Source organism: Pseudoliparis swirei, chromosome 8, assembly GCF_029220125.1.
Source record: "Pseudoliparis swirei isolate HS2019 ecotype Mariana Trench chromosome 8, NWPU_hadal_v1, whole genome shotgun sequence".
In the NCBI taxonomy this organism is placed as follows: Eukaryota; Metazoa; Chordata; class Actinopteri; order Perciformes; family Liparidae; genus Pseudoliparis; species Pseudoliparis swirei.
In genome coordinates this window covers 2,234,065-2,246,841 of record NC_079395.1, presented here as the reverse complement: position 1 = coordinate 2,246,841, position 12,777 = coordinate 2,234,065, and the positions used below count along the sequence as shown (strand labels likewise).

General features: G+C 41.0%; 1 protein-coding gene across 4 annotated transcripts; it reads left to right on the top strand.

Moving 5' to 3' along the window:
* Positions 1-2,488: 2,488 nt before the first annotated feature.
* Positions 2,489-12,414, top strand: LOC130198224 (zinc finger protein 696-like). 4 transcript variants are annotated; one of them, XM_056421365.1, is made up of 4 exons: positions 2,489-2,798; positions 5,319-5,498; positions 10,571-11,109; positions 11,868-12,414. In XM_056421365.1, exons 1-4 carry the CDS (start codon positions 2,588-2,590, stop codon positions 11,880-11,882), a joined length of 945 nt encoding a protein of 314 aa, XP_056277340.1. In that variant the 5' UTR covers positions 2,489-2,587; the 3' UTR covers positions 11,883-12,414. The 4 variants fall into 4 exon arrangements, with proteins under 4 accessions (XP_056277340.1, XP_056277339.1, XP_056277343.1 ...); XM_056421364.1 differs by having other exon boundaries at positions 10,571-12,414; XM_056421368.1 differs by lacking the exons at positions 10,571-11,109; positions 11,868-12,414 and adding an exon at positions 9,355-9,662.
* Positions 12,415-12,777: the final 363 nt, after the last annotated feature.

Below are 12,777 nucleotides of genomic sequence, written 5' to 3'. Positions count from 1 at the left end.
TTGAGAATTTAGCATACCTAGCTAGGAGAATTTAATTGCAACTACTACATGAAGCTATGCTGTGAAGGTAAGGCAAAATCACAATTAAATGTACATATACCATCTCGACTTCAGCCAGAAGGCGGAGGCTCCTGCCGCGATTGTGGAGGTATCGCAGTTTCCACATGGGGTGGAGAAAGGGGTAAACAAGGGACAACAAGAGGGCAAGAAGTGCGTTCATTTTGTCAGTTTAAGGGTTACGGGATCGCAAGCAGATTTGCATACGTCACTCCCGGCTTAATTTCGCGGGTGCCGTGAACAGATTTGCGTCCGTCACTTCCGCCAAGTGGTTAACGTAAGTGTTCCATTTGAGACAGCACTTCATCAGCGACGCAGTGCACTGCAATACAGTGCACTGAATTGTAGTGCACTGTATTGCAGTGTACTTCGTAAAGTGTCCGGTAGTAGACACAGCCGATCTGTGTGAATATCAATCTGAGACCGGCCCACCGTGAGGCTACACTGCCCTCTAGCGGCCATCGGTGGTAAGACCCCTCTATTAAAACCCTACGGTTCAGAATAACAGTTGGATAGATAATGTTAGTAATAACCAGTGGTGTATAAAGTACCCAAAAGTCATACTTGAGTAAAAGTAAAGATACTTGACTTGAAAATTACTCAAGTAAAGTAAAAGTCACCTATGAGAATACTACTTGAGTAAAAATATTAAAGTATCTGATATTTTTGTACTTAAGTATCAAAAGTAATTTTCTGATCTTAAATGTACTTAAGTATTGAAAGTAAAAGTAAACAGAAATATAAGTAGTAAAATAAAGTACAGATACCCAAAAAAACGACTTAAGTAAAGTAACGAAGTATTTATACTTCGTTACTATACCACTGGTAATAACCTTATGTTTACACATCATTTCTCTTTGTATTGTGTTATATATATGTAACAGTCAATCTGGTCTGCATTAAATCCAGCTAAAATGGAATTTACGCCACCTGCTGTGGTTAATGTGCACTTGCAGTTCATAACAAGATGCAAGGGATTGTGGGGGATCCCCAGAGCGACTCGGGATTCCTCATGAGGTAACGTCTGTCTGAACGGGTCTGTGGGCTATATCGGGACAATAGATAGGAATAGTGAATGAAAAGTGAGCTGGCTTTATTTGTTTGTTTAGAAATTGTCTTCGATTGTATTCGTCATGTTTTCATTAGGTTATTATTAGTTTTATATGTTTCGTCGCCAGTCATAAATGTTAATATTAGCTAACCTAGCTAACACAAACGTGGCTCCGTCTCTAGAACGGAGCACGCGCCGTTGCCCACAGAAACTGACGACGTACTCTGCCCCTTTTGTATGAATGCAGGTATGTTAGAGTGTGTTGTTCTTATGAGTGAGTTGTTATTATTTCTCTGTTATTGAATTGTTGTAAATATGAATAATTAATTAGTTAAGAAAGACAGTTTATGTTCCCTTTTTATTTATTTTATGGTCTTGTAAATCCACTATACGATCACTGTTTCTTTAGTTCACTGTTTTGTATATTATTTAATGTGACTGTATTTAAATGGGTAACGAGAGCGACTCGGGATTCCTCAAGAGAACGGAGCACGCGCCGTTGCCCACAGAAGCTGACGACGTACTCTGTCCCTTTTGTGTGAATGCAGAATAAACAGTTTCTACCAGCCTGCCCAGCTCCAGGGAGATTCATTGAACAGGATACATCTCACAGGGGTTACATATGTATATATGTGTATATATATATATATATATATATATGTATATACATATATAACAGGCCAGTGATTTTTATTTCTCTTTCTTTTAAAGATAGAGGATCAGGGCGCTTCATAATTAATATAATAAATATTTTAACTTATTAATATATAATATATATTGTATAATGATTAAATATATTATTATTATATATAATGTATTATCTGATCTTATTTGGCTTTTTTCTGGACTGCATTATTTTTGAGAAAATATCCCAAATGTACATTATTATTATTTTAATAACTATTTTCAAATAACTTAAATGTAATTCCAATATGAGTTTTAAAAAATTAAGCATTTAGAGATATTTTAATGTTTCGAGTGCATGTATTTTGCCATGCTTTACACCAACGTGCTGCCCTCTATGTTGTTTGTGTTTTAGTCTCCATGCTTTCTACTGGTTAACCCGTGTTTAACGGCACATTGCAATGCATTGTGGGTAATTCTCTTGGTGCCATGTATGCATATAATGCTGCTCCACGGAAAGGGTTCACAAAGGCTCAAAGTAGCTCGTTGGCGATGAACTGCTTCTCACCTGGAAAGCAGACGAGAGCCGGCGGCAGCAGCAGGGGGCGTGTCCAAACAGCGTCATCACGTGGGAGGGTCTCCAGCTGCCTGTCAAGAAAACACAGGAAGTCACTCACTTCCTGTGAGTTCATTCTGTAGGCAACTTGTAGTTTACAGACCTCGTTGGGATCTCCCATCATGCACTGGGCCGGGCAATCCGTGGGGAAGCAACTGCAAGCGCCTCGCTCTCGTGAGATTATCGGTGCCCAACGTGATCATGACGTCAGGGCCATTCGGACGCTCATCTAACCGCGCATGCGTGGTTCGGAGACGGACTCTGCGGACCTTCTCCTCTCCCACGAGCCTCCGGTGTCGGTCTCCGTGTCTCCGGGAGAAATGATGAGACTGTTGGTGAAGCAGCAAGTCCACGCGGCTTTTGGAGACACGTTGGGGCTGATTGACAGATTAATCACAGATTATGAGGAGGACGTTTCTCGTTTTAGAGAACATGAGCGACACAGATCAGGTCGGTGCTTCTTCTTCCTGGTCCCGGTCTTCATGCTCGTTTTACGGCTTTACGTCACATTTAGTCCGTTTCCAGCTCGTTGGTTGTAGTCAGCGAGACTTTTGGTGAACATGGTTCGTCTCCAGCTCTCCTCCGACCAGCTTCACCAGGGAGGAACTTTACACACCCGACGGTCCTCTAGTCAAACCTCCAGGACCTCACGGAGATGTGTTAGTCTATTAATAACCGTGTGTGTGTTACGAGGATCCAACGGATCTAATTGTTTGCAATAGTGTGTGTGTGTGTGTTAATATAAAGTGGTCAAAGTTCTATAAAGCGATCAGTGTCGTAAAGCGGCCAGAGTGACGTAAAGCGGTCAGTGTCGTAAAGCGGCCCGAGTGACGTAAAGCGGTCAGAGTGTCGTACTGATCTCTCAGCCTCAGTCTTTGATGTGACTTCAGCTCCAGAAGCTGTGGTGAAAGGGTTAAACTGCATTGAGTGCAGCTGGTCCTTTAGTCTGAGTTGTTTCTGATGATCATCTTTTGAATCAACATTACAACTTTAAACACCATCAAGTCACTTCTAGGTCACACTGAGTTGTGGTGTTTAATAATCTATTGGGATCAGATTATAAACTGCATATAAACCAAAACAACACAAAGAGATGTGAGACATTGTTAGTGTGAGAACGTATTTAATTCAGCTTGTTAGAAACTGAACAATGAGACGGTTCAGTAGCTTTATATTAATAAAGTAATACTATGAACCAGGTTGTTTACATTAATAAAGTAATATAAGCTCAGGTTGTTTAGTAATAAAGTAATACTATGAACCAGGTTGTTTATGTTAATAAAGTAATACTATGAACCAGGTTGTTTATGTTAATAAAGTAATACTATGAACCAGGTTGTTTATGTTAATAAAGTAATACTATGAACCAGGTTGTTTATATTAATGAAGTAATACTATGAACCAGGTTGTTTATATTAATAAAGTAATACTATGAACCAGGTTGTTTATATTAATAAAGTAATATAAACCAGGTTGTTTATATTAATAAAGTAATATGAACCAGGTTGTTTATATTAATAAAGTAATACTATGAACCAGGTGTTTATATTAATAAAGTAATACTATGAACCAGGTTGTTTATATTAATAAAGTAATACTATGAACCAGGTGTTTATAGTCATAAAGTAATACTATGAATCAGGTTGTTTATATTAATAAAGTAATACTATGAACCAGGTTGTTTATAGTAATAAAGTAATACTATGAACCAGGTTGTTTATAGTAATAAAGTAATACTATGAACCAGGTTGTTTATATTAATAAAGTAATACTATGAACCAGGTTGTTTATAGTAATAAAGTAATACTATGAACCAGGTTGTTTATTTTAATAAAGTAATATAAACCAGGTTGTTTATATTAATAAAGTAATACTATGAACCAGGTTGTTTATAGAAATAAAGTAATACTATGAATCAGGTTGTTTATTTTAATAAAGTAATACTATGAACCAGGTTGTTTATAGTAATAAAGTAATACTATGAACCAGGTTGTTTATATTAATAAAGTAATACTATGAACCAGGTGTTTATATTAATAAAGTAATACTATGAACCAGGTTGTTTACATTAATAAAGTAATACTATGAACCAGGTTGTTTATAGTAATAAAGTAATACTATGAACCAGGTTGTTTATAGTAATAAAGTAATACTATGAACCAGGTGTTTATATTTATAAAGTAATAATATGAACCAGGTTGTTTATAGTAATAAAGTAATACTATGAACCAGGTGTTTATATTTATAAAGTAATACTATGGACCAGGTTGTTTACATTAATAAAGTAATACTATGAACCAGGTTGTTTATAGTAATACTATGAACCAGGTTGTTTATATTAATAAAGTAATACTATGAACCAGGTTGTTTATATTAATAAAGTAATACTATGAACCAGGTGTTTATATTAATAAAGTAATACTATGAACCAGGTTGTTTACATTAATAAAGTAATACTATGAACCAGGTTGTTTATAGTAATAAAGTAATACTATGAACCAGGTTGTTTATAGTAATAAAGTAATACTATGAACCAGGTGTTTATAGTAATAAAGTAATACTATGAACCAGGTGTTTATATTTATAAAGTAATACTATGAACCAGGTTGTTTACATTAATAAAGTAATACTATGAACCAGGTTGTTTATAGTAATACTATGAACCAGGTTGTTTATATTAATAAAGTAATACTATGATGACAATCTCTCAGATCTTTTTTGTAGTCCATCTCCTGAACGTTGTAGTTCCACCGTGCAGACTGACCTCACTAACATGCCGTCGCATCATAACTACGTAGTTTGGTGAGAGTGGAGTCTGATCCTCTTTTCCTAACTCCTCATGAACTCTCCTTCCCATCTCTCCTTGACCCCGTGACGTGTTCCCCAGAGGTCAAGGAGAAGTGGTTAGGAAGCGACGTTAGGAGGTCACTATCTGACTGTTGGACTGTGACCTTCTGTGTCCGTCTCCAGGAGAAATGCTGAGACTGTTGGTGAAGCAGAGACTCCAGGCGGCTTCTGAACACACTCTGGGGCTGATTGACAGATTCACAGCAGATTATGAGGAGGAAGTTTCTCGTTTGAGGGAAAATGAGCGACGACATAAACTCCTGGAGGCCGTGTTCAACCCTCGAGTTCAGCTGCACAGATCAGGTTTGTGCTTTTTCATTATTATTCCCGTCTTCGTGCTCGTGTTACGGGTTTACGTCGACACGGCGAGGAGATGTGTCGAGTAAATAAGCTTTATTATTATCAACCGCGATATGATTTTAGATTAAACCTGAGACTAACGGCCTGAACTATGACAACTACCAGCTGGATAATCTGGCCACGCCCCCTGAAGGAGCTGGAGCTCACTTCCTCATTGATGAAGCAGCGATATCAGTTAGATTAGAGTTTTATAGGGAGAGTTCTTATCACGTCACGATGACTTCCTGTAGTGCGCTATCCGTTCTGCCCACAAGGAATCATTTATTTACAGAGCTTCTGGAGCACATTGAACACCACACGCTGCAGCCGCCATCGACTCACAGACTCTGCTGAGACGCACGCTTTTTTGAGAGTTGTACATTGTTTTATAGTGTTGTACATTTTTTTATAATAATGTACATTGTTTTATAATAATAAAATCATTGTTTTATATTAATGTTCATTGTTTTATAGTAATGTTCATTGTTTTATAGTAATGTACATTGTTTTACAGTCATGTACATTGTTTTATAGTAATGTACATTGTTTTATAGTAATGTTCATTGTTTTATAGTAATGTTCATTGTTTTATAGTAATGTTCATTGTTTTATAGTAATGTTCATTGTTTTATAGTAATGTTCATTGTTTTATAGTAATGTACATTGTTTTATAGTAATGTACATCGTTTTATAATGTACATTGTTTTATAGTCGTACATTGTTTTACATCATGTACATTGTTTTAGTAATGTACATTGTTTTATAGTAATGTTCATTGTTTTACAGTAATGTACATTGTTTTATAGTAATGTACATTGTTTTATAGTAATGTTCATTGTTTTATAGTAATGTACATTGTTTTATAGTAATGTTCATTGTTTTACAGTAATGTTCATTGTTTTATAGTAATGTTCATTGTTTATAGTAATGTACATTGTTTTATAGTAATGTACATTGTTTTATATTAATGTACATTGTTTATAGTAATGTACTTTGTTTGTCATTAGTCACATTGTTTCGTTAATTACATTGTTTATAGTAATGTTTAACACTGTTTGTTTTACGTAATGTATTGTTTTATAGAATGTTCATTGTTCTACAGTAATGTACATTGATTGTATAACACGTTGTTTCATATGCAAACGCCTTTAAAATGTACATTGTTTTATTGTAAATGTTCATTGTTTCATCCAGAGGGTTAACGTACATTGTTTTAGTAATGTTCATTGTTTTACAGTAATGTTCATTGTTTTATAGTAATGTACATTGTTTAAAGTATATGATTTCCAAGGTTGTGACGCATGAAATCAATGTATCAAGGGGTCCACAATGTTAAATACCTCAATGGCACTGTATATGTAATTAATATTGAAAACACAGCTCTGTGTGAAGTTTGGTCTTTAAAAAGAATGAACTTTTAACTTTTAATCGCGATTAATGAATTTCAAAATGTGCGATTAATTAGTTAATTTTTTTAAATCGATTGACAGCCCTATTTTATAGTAATGTACATTGTTTTATAGTAATGTACATTGTTTTATCGTAATGTACATTGTTCTATAGCAGGGAGTCAGCTGTAGGACTTGGGCAAAAGGCGTAACATGTAAGCTGCTGTCTGATGGTGTAATATATTAAACATAGGGCTCTCAAAGTGTCACGGATTGAGCGTGAGACTCAGTGGCGTCCCTAGGCTTTTTAATTAGCCCAGCGCCGCCCGCTCCCATAACGCAGCACGCTTCTGCCCTGCGGCGCTGACACATCCGCGCACACAGGTGAACACACTCTCGAGAAAAACTCACTAGCCCCCCCCCCCGTCAACAACTCTTCTCGGAGCAAAGAAAAAGTGTGGGGGATGGGGGTGCGTGAACCCGGTCTGGATGTGGAAGGGGGTGCGTGGCCTAAAAAGTTTGGGAACCCCTGTTCTATAGTAATGTTCATTGTTCTATAGTAATGTACATTGTGGTACCATTCTCTCTCTACTCTGTCTCTCCTCTCGATTCTCTTTGTCCTCTTAAGACTCAACCGGTTCCCAAACCCTCTCCTCTCCGTGGTCGTCTGACTCGGTGATCTCGAGCCACTTGGCGAGCGACGGAAAGGAAATGGCGAAAATCTAATCAAGCTGACGACCTGCTCTCCTCTCAATCTCTCCTTTCCTCCTTCTCTCCCTCTGTCTCTGCAGCCAAAAGCTCTTTCTTCCTCACCAACATTCGGTCTTCTTTCTCTCACCCCAAAGAACTCGTCTCTATCTTCTCCAACCTCCTTGACCCCCCCTGCCCCCCTCCTCCTTCCACCCTTCTGCCACTTTGTGACTACTTTACAAACGAGAAGACGACATACACTCCTCCTTTACTAACCCATCTTCTATCACTCCACCGACTTCTTCTTCATCCCCCTCTCTTTCCTCTTTCACCCCCTAGTCTCCTAATCAAGTTCTTAGCTTGCTGACCGCTGCCCGACCGACCACCTGCCCCCTTGACCCCGTCTGACATCCTCCAGACTGTTGCTCCTGACCTTCTGACCTTTCTTCAACCAAGTGTCCTCCTGTCTCCACAGCAACGACCTTCTTGACCCTCACCAGTCTGGATTCAAGGCCACTCAACAGAGACTGGCCTCCTTGCTGTCTGAGCAGCTTCACTCTGCTAGAGCAGCCTCTCTCTCCTCTGTCCTTATCCTTTACTCTGCTAGAGCAGCCTCTCTCTCCTCTGTCCTTATCCTTCACTCTGCTAGAGCAGCCTCTCTCCTCTGTCCTTATCCTTCACTCTGCTAGGGCAGCCTCTCTCTCCTCTGTCCTTATCCTTCACTCTGCTAGAGCAGCCTCTCTCTCCTCTGTCCTTATCCTTCACTCTGCTAGAGCAGCCTCTCTCTCCTCTGTCCTTATCCTTCACTCTGCTAGAGCAGCCTCTCTCTCCTCTGTCCTTATCCTTCACTCTGCTAGAGCAGCCTCTCTCTCCTCTGTCCTTATCCTTCACTCTGCTAGAGCAGCCTCTCTCTCTGTCCTTATCCTTCACTCTGCTAGAGCAGCCTCTCTCTCCTCTGTCCTTATCCTTCACTCTGCTAGAGCAGCCTCTCTCTCCTCTGTCCTTATCCTTCACTCTGCTAGAGCAGCCTCTCTCTCTCTGTCCTTATCCTTCACTCTGCTAGAGCAGCCTCTCTCTCTCTGTCCTTATCCTTCACTCTGCTAGAGCAGCCTCTCTCTCCTCTGTCCTTATCCTTCACTCTGCTAGAGCAGCCTCTCTCTCCTCTGTCCTTATCCTTCACTCTGCTAGAGCAGCCTCTCTCCTCTGTCCTTATCCTTCACTCTGCTAGAGCAGCCTCTCTCTCCTCTGTCCTTATCCTTCACTCTGCTAGAGCAGCCTCTCTCTCTGTCCTTATCCTTCACTCTGCTAGAGCAGCCTCTCTCCTCTGTCCTTGTCCTTCACTCTGCTAGAGCAGCCTCTCTCTCCTCTGTCCTTATCCTTCACTCTGCTAGAGCAGCCTCTCTCTCCTCTGTCCTTATCCTTCTAGACCTTTCTGCAGCATTTGACACCGTGAACCACCAGATCCTTATCTCTTCCCTTCAGGTCCTGGTATCTCAGGCTCTGCACTCTCCCTCTTCTCTTCCTACCTCAACGACCACACTTACGGGTACCTTGGAGGATCTGTGTCTGATCCTTGTCCTCTCACTACTGGGGTTCCTCAAGGCTCCGTCCTGGGTCCCCTCCTCTTCTCTCTGTACACTAATTCTCTCGGCTCTGTCATTGGCTTCTCCTACCATAGCCATGCTGATGACACCCAACTGATCCTCTCTTTCCCCCTCTCTTCATGGTTACCGGTGGAGCAGCATCCGCTTCAAAACATTGGTTCTGGCGTACCGTGCTCTGAACGGATCGGGCCCCGTCTTCATCCTGGATGTGGTCAAACCGTACACCTCATCACGTTCGCTCCGCTCGGCAACAGCCAACCGACTTGTGACTCCTTCCCTTCGAGCTCATCACTCTACATCCAGACTGTTTGCTGTCCTGGCTCCTGATTGGTGGAACGAGCTCCCCACTGACATCAGGACAGCAGGAAGTCTCTCCAGCTTCTGCCAGAAACTAAAAACACATCTTTTCCGATTATATCTGGATTAAAACACAGATTAGCACTTCAGTGGCTCTTACTTCTGGTACTTTTGTACTTCGACTTTCTTGAAGAAATGTTACTTTCTGGGTTCTTGTTCTGAGTTTGTCCTCTTGGTTGATGCACTTATTGTAAGTCGCTTTGGATAAAAGCGTCTGCTTAATGACATGTAAAGTAATATAGTGTGGTCCAGTGTCGGCGATGCAGAACATCAGGAAAGCCGCTGTATGCCGAGTTGTTCATAAAGTTTATTTCGCGCTTAAACTTCTGGATGTGTTCATTACGATCCCTGGCCCACACACACATTCACACACACATTCACACACATTCACACACATTCAAACTCCTGTTCTGTATGATCATCTCCACATACATGTTTGCACACATTTATATTATCGACTTGTTCTGGAAGAGTAGAGATGGTTATATGATGGGGTGACGAGGCACTTAAAACTAGCCGATATTTTTAACACTTATGTTCACACCAAACGCGTTGAGTAGTTTGATGTTTCCACGTTTGTTTGATTTCACAACAAGTATAGAGCAGAAATAGTGGTTATTTCTTCCTTTGAGTTTATTTGACTGTGCCGTTATAAAATCAATGTTTCTGTGATCGACGCTTCCCCCTTTTGATGTCGGACGGGCAATCATCCTGAGGACTGACGTCTGGTTAGAATTAACGAGACAGTTTGAGGGCGGATCAGCCTTTGAGACGCAGAGAGAGCCTGATGTCAATCATCTCGTTAAATTAAGCGGGAAAATAGGACATTTGATCGACTTTGTTGAGCCACGTACGAGAAATAGGGCCCCGCTGCTTACAAATGGTATTGTTTTGTATTTCTGTGTTTGTACATGAAGAGCAACAAATACACATTTAGTCAGTAATGAAAGTTGATATCAGTCTGAAGTCACCGTTGTTCATAATGTGCTCCCTGCAGATGTCCAGCAGCTGGTTTGGATTAAACCAAATGTCCCCCCTGAGGACCAGGACCAAGAGGAGCTGGAGCCCCTTCAAATAAAAGAGGACCCGGAGCCCCTCCTCATAAAAGAGGAGCCGGAGCCCCTCCTCATAAAAGAGGACCCAGAGCCCCTCCTGATAAAAGAGGAGCCGGAGCCCCTCCTCATAAAAGAGGAGCCGGAGCCCCTCCTCATAAAAGAGGAGCTGCAGGATCTCTGGACCCGTCTAGAGGGAGATCAGCTCATTGTGCTGGAGGAGGCCGATATCACCAAGTTCTTATCCACTGCTGTTACTGTGAAGAGTGAAGATGACGAACCTCAGACCTCACGGCTTCATCAAAGCCAGACGGAGGACAACAAAGAGGCGGAGCCTCCCGCCTGCAGCTCAGCTACGACAATACAGACGGAAACTGATGGAGAGGACTGTGGGGGATCAGGACCAGACAGGAACCTAAATCCACATCGTCATTCACATCCAAATGCTGATGATGAAGAGGCTTCAGACTCTTCTGAGACTGAGGTCAGTTGTGGTGATTGGCAAGAAGCTTTGTCAGATTCTGGACCTGACAGTGAAGACGGGGACAATGTCTGGAAGGAGCCCAGGGCACCTGAGTCTGCTGCACATGCCCTGAAATATAAGGAAGCTCTTGTAAGTCATGTGGGATGTAACACTGGCAACAAATCCAATGAATCACGATCAAAAGAGCTCATGAGAGAGAAATCATTAAGGTGTGATGATTGTGGGAAAAGATTTACACAACTGGGACATCTGAAGACACACATGACAATCCACACAGGAGAGAAACCATTCAGTTGTGATGATTGTGGGAAAAGATTTAGACAACCGAGAAATCTGAAGCAACACATGAGAGTCCACACAGGAGAGAAACCATTCAGTTGTGATGATTGTGGGAAAAGATTTACACAACCGGGACATCTGAAGAGACACATGAGAGTCCACACAGGAGAGAAACCATTCAGTTGTGATGATTGTGGGAAAAGATTTACAGAACAGGGCCATCTGAAGAATCACATGAGAATCCACACAGGAGAGAAACCATTCAGTTGTGATGTTTGTGGGATAAGATTTACAGAACAGGGACATCTGAAGACGCACATGAGAGTCCACACAGGAGAGAAACCATTCAGTTGTGATTTTTGTGGGGAAAGTTTTGCAAAAAAAGTAACTCTGACCAAACACAAGAGAGTCCACACAGGATAGAATGTGTTTCGTACGTCTCTTTCGCTCCCCCTCTCTCTCTCTCTCCCCATCCCCAGGATCCATGCAGGTGACGCCCGTGACTCTGCCTGCAGATGAACCTACACCTGAGGACATTTGGCTGAGAGCTGCCAGCCAGACGACCCAGTGGGCCTCATAGAAGAGTTCAAGCTGTGTGCCGGTGCTGTTACGTGTGGTCCACAGGGTGCTGTTGTCCTACGGTTCATATCATTGTAAATATTGCTACTGCCATATCGATCGATACTGTGAGTATTTCCACTGGTCTCTGCAGCAACGATTCCGGTTTCTTTGAAACGGATATTTTATTTCTTATATTGAAGCACTCTATGATTAAGGTGTTTTTACGCAGCAGACCGCATAATGGGAGCGGCTAACTTGTGATGGAGTCCCTATGCAGTGGCGCACTCTGCAATATAATCTCTGTGTGATCTGAATCTCAAACTTTCAAAGATCAGAGCCACAACATGTGTTGTGTTTAACCTCTTCCACTCCACCCCCATTTTCGAGCAAAAACGCCTAAAATGATCTGACGAAATTAAAATGGCTGTAGTTTCTGAACCCCTCTGAATAAATGTATCAATGAAGGCTTTCTAGAAAGATTACCCTTGTGATTACTTGTGAAAGTGTCAAAAATCCTTTAGGTCATACAGAAACAGAGCAGTGGGCCTTTGAAGTCAGTAAAAATGTAAGATTTTTGTCCCCCTAAAATAAAAAAGTATATTTCAGTATAAATAACTGCCTGTGACTGTATCTGTACAGGAAAAGGACAGTATAGGTGTGTAACTGCACTAGTACTAAACACCTGCTTCAAATTTGAAGAGGATAGGACAAAGTATGACAATCCTACATTGTTTTTCATGAAAAGATCCAGGCGGAGCTCCAAAAAGGACATTTGCAGACTCCAAATGCTCACATGGTAACCAAATGATATTATGAGACACTGAAGGT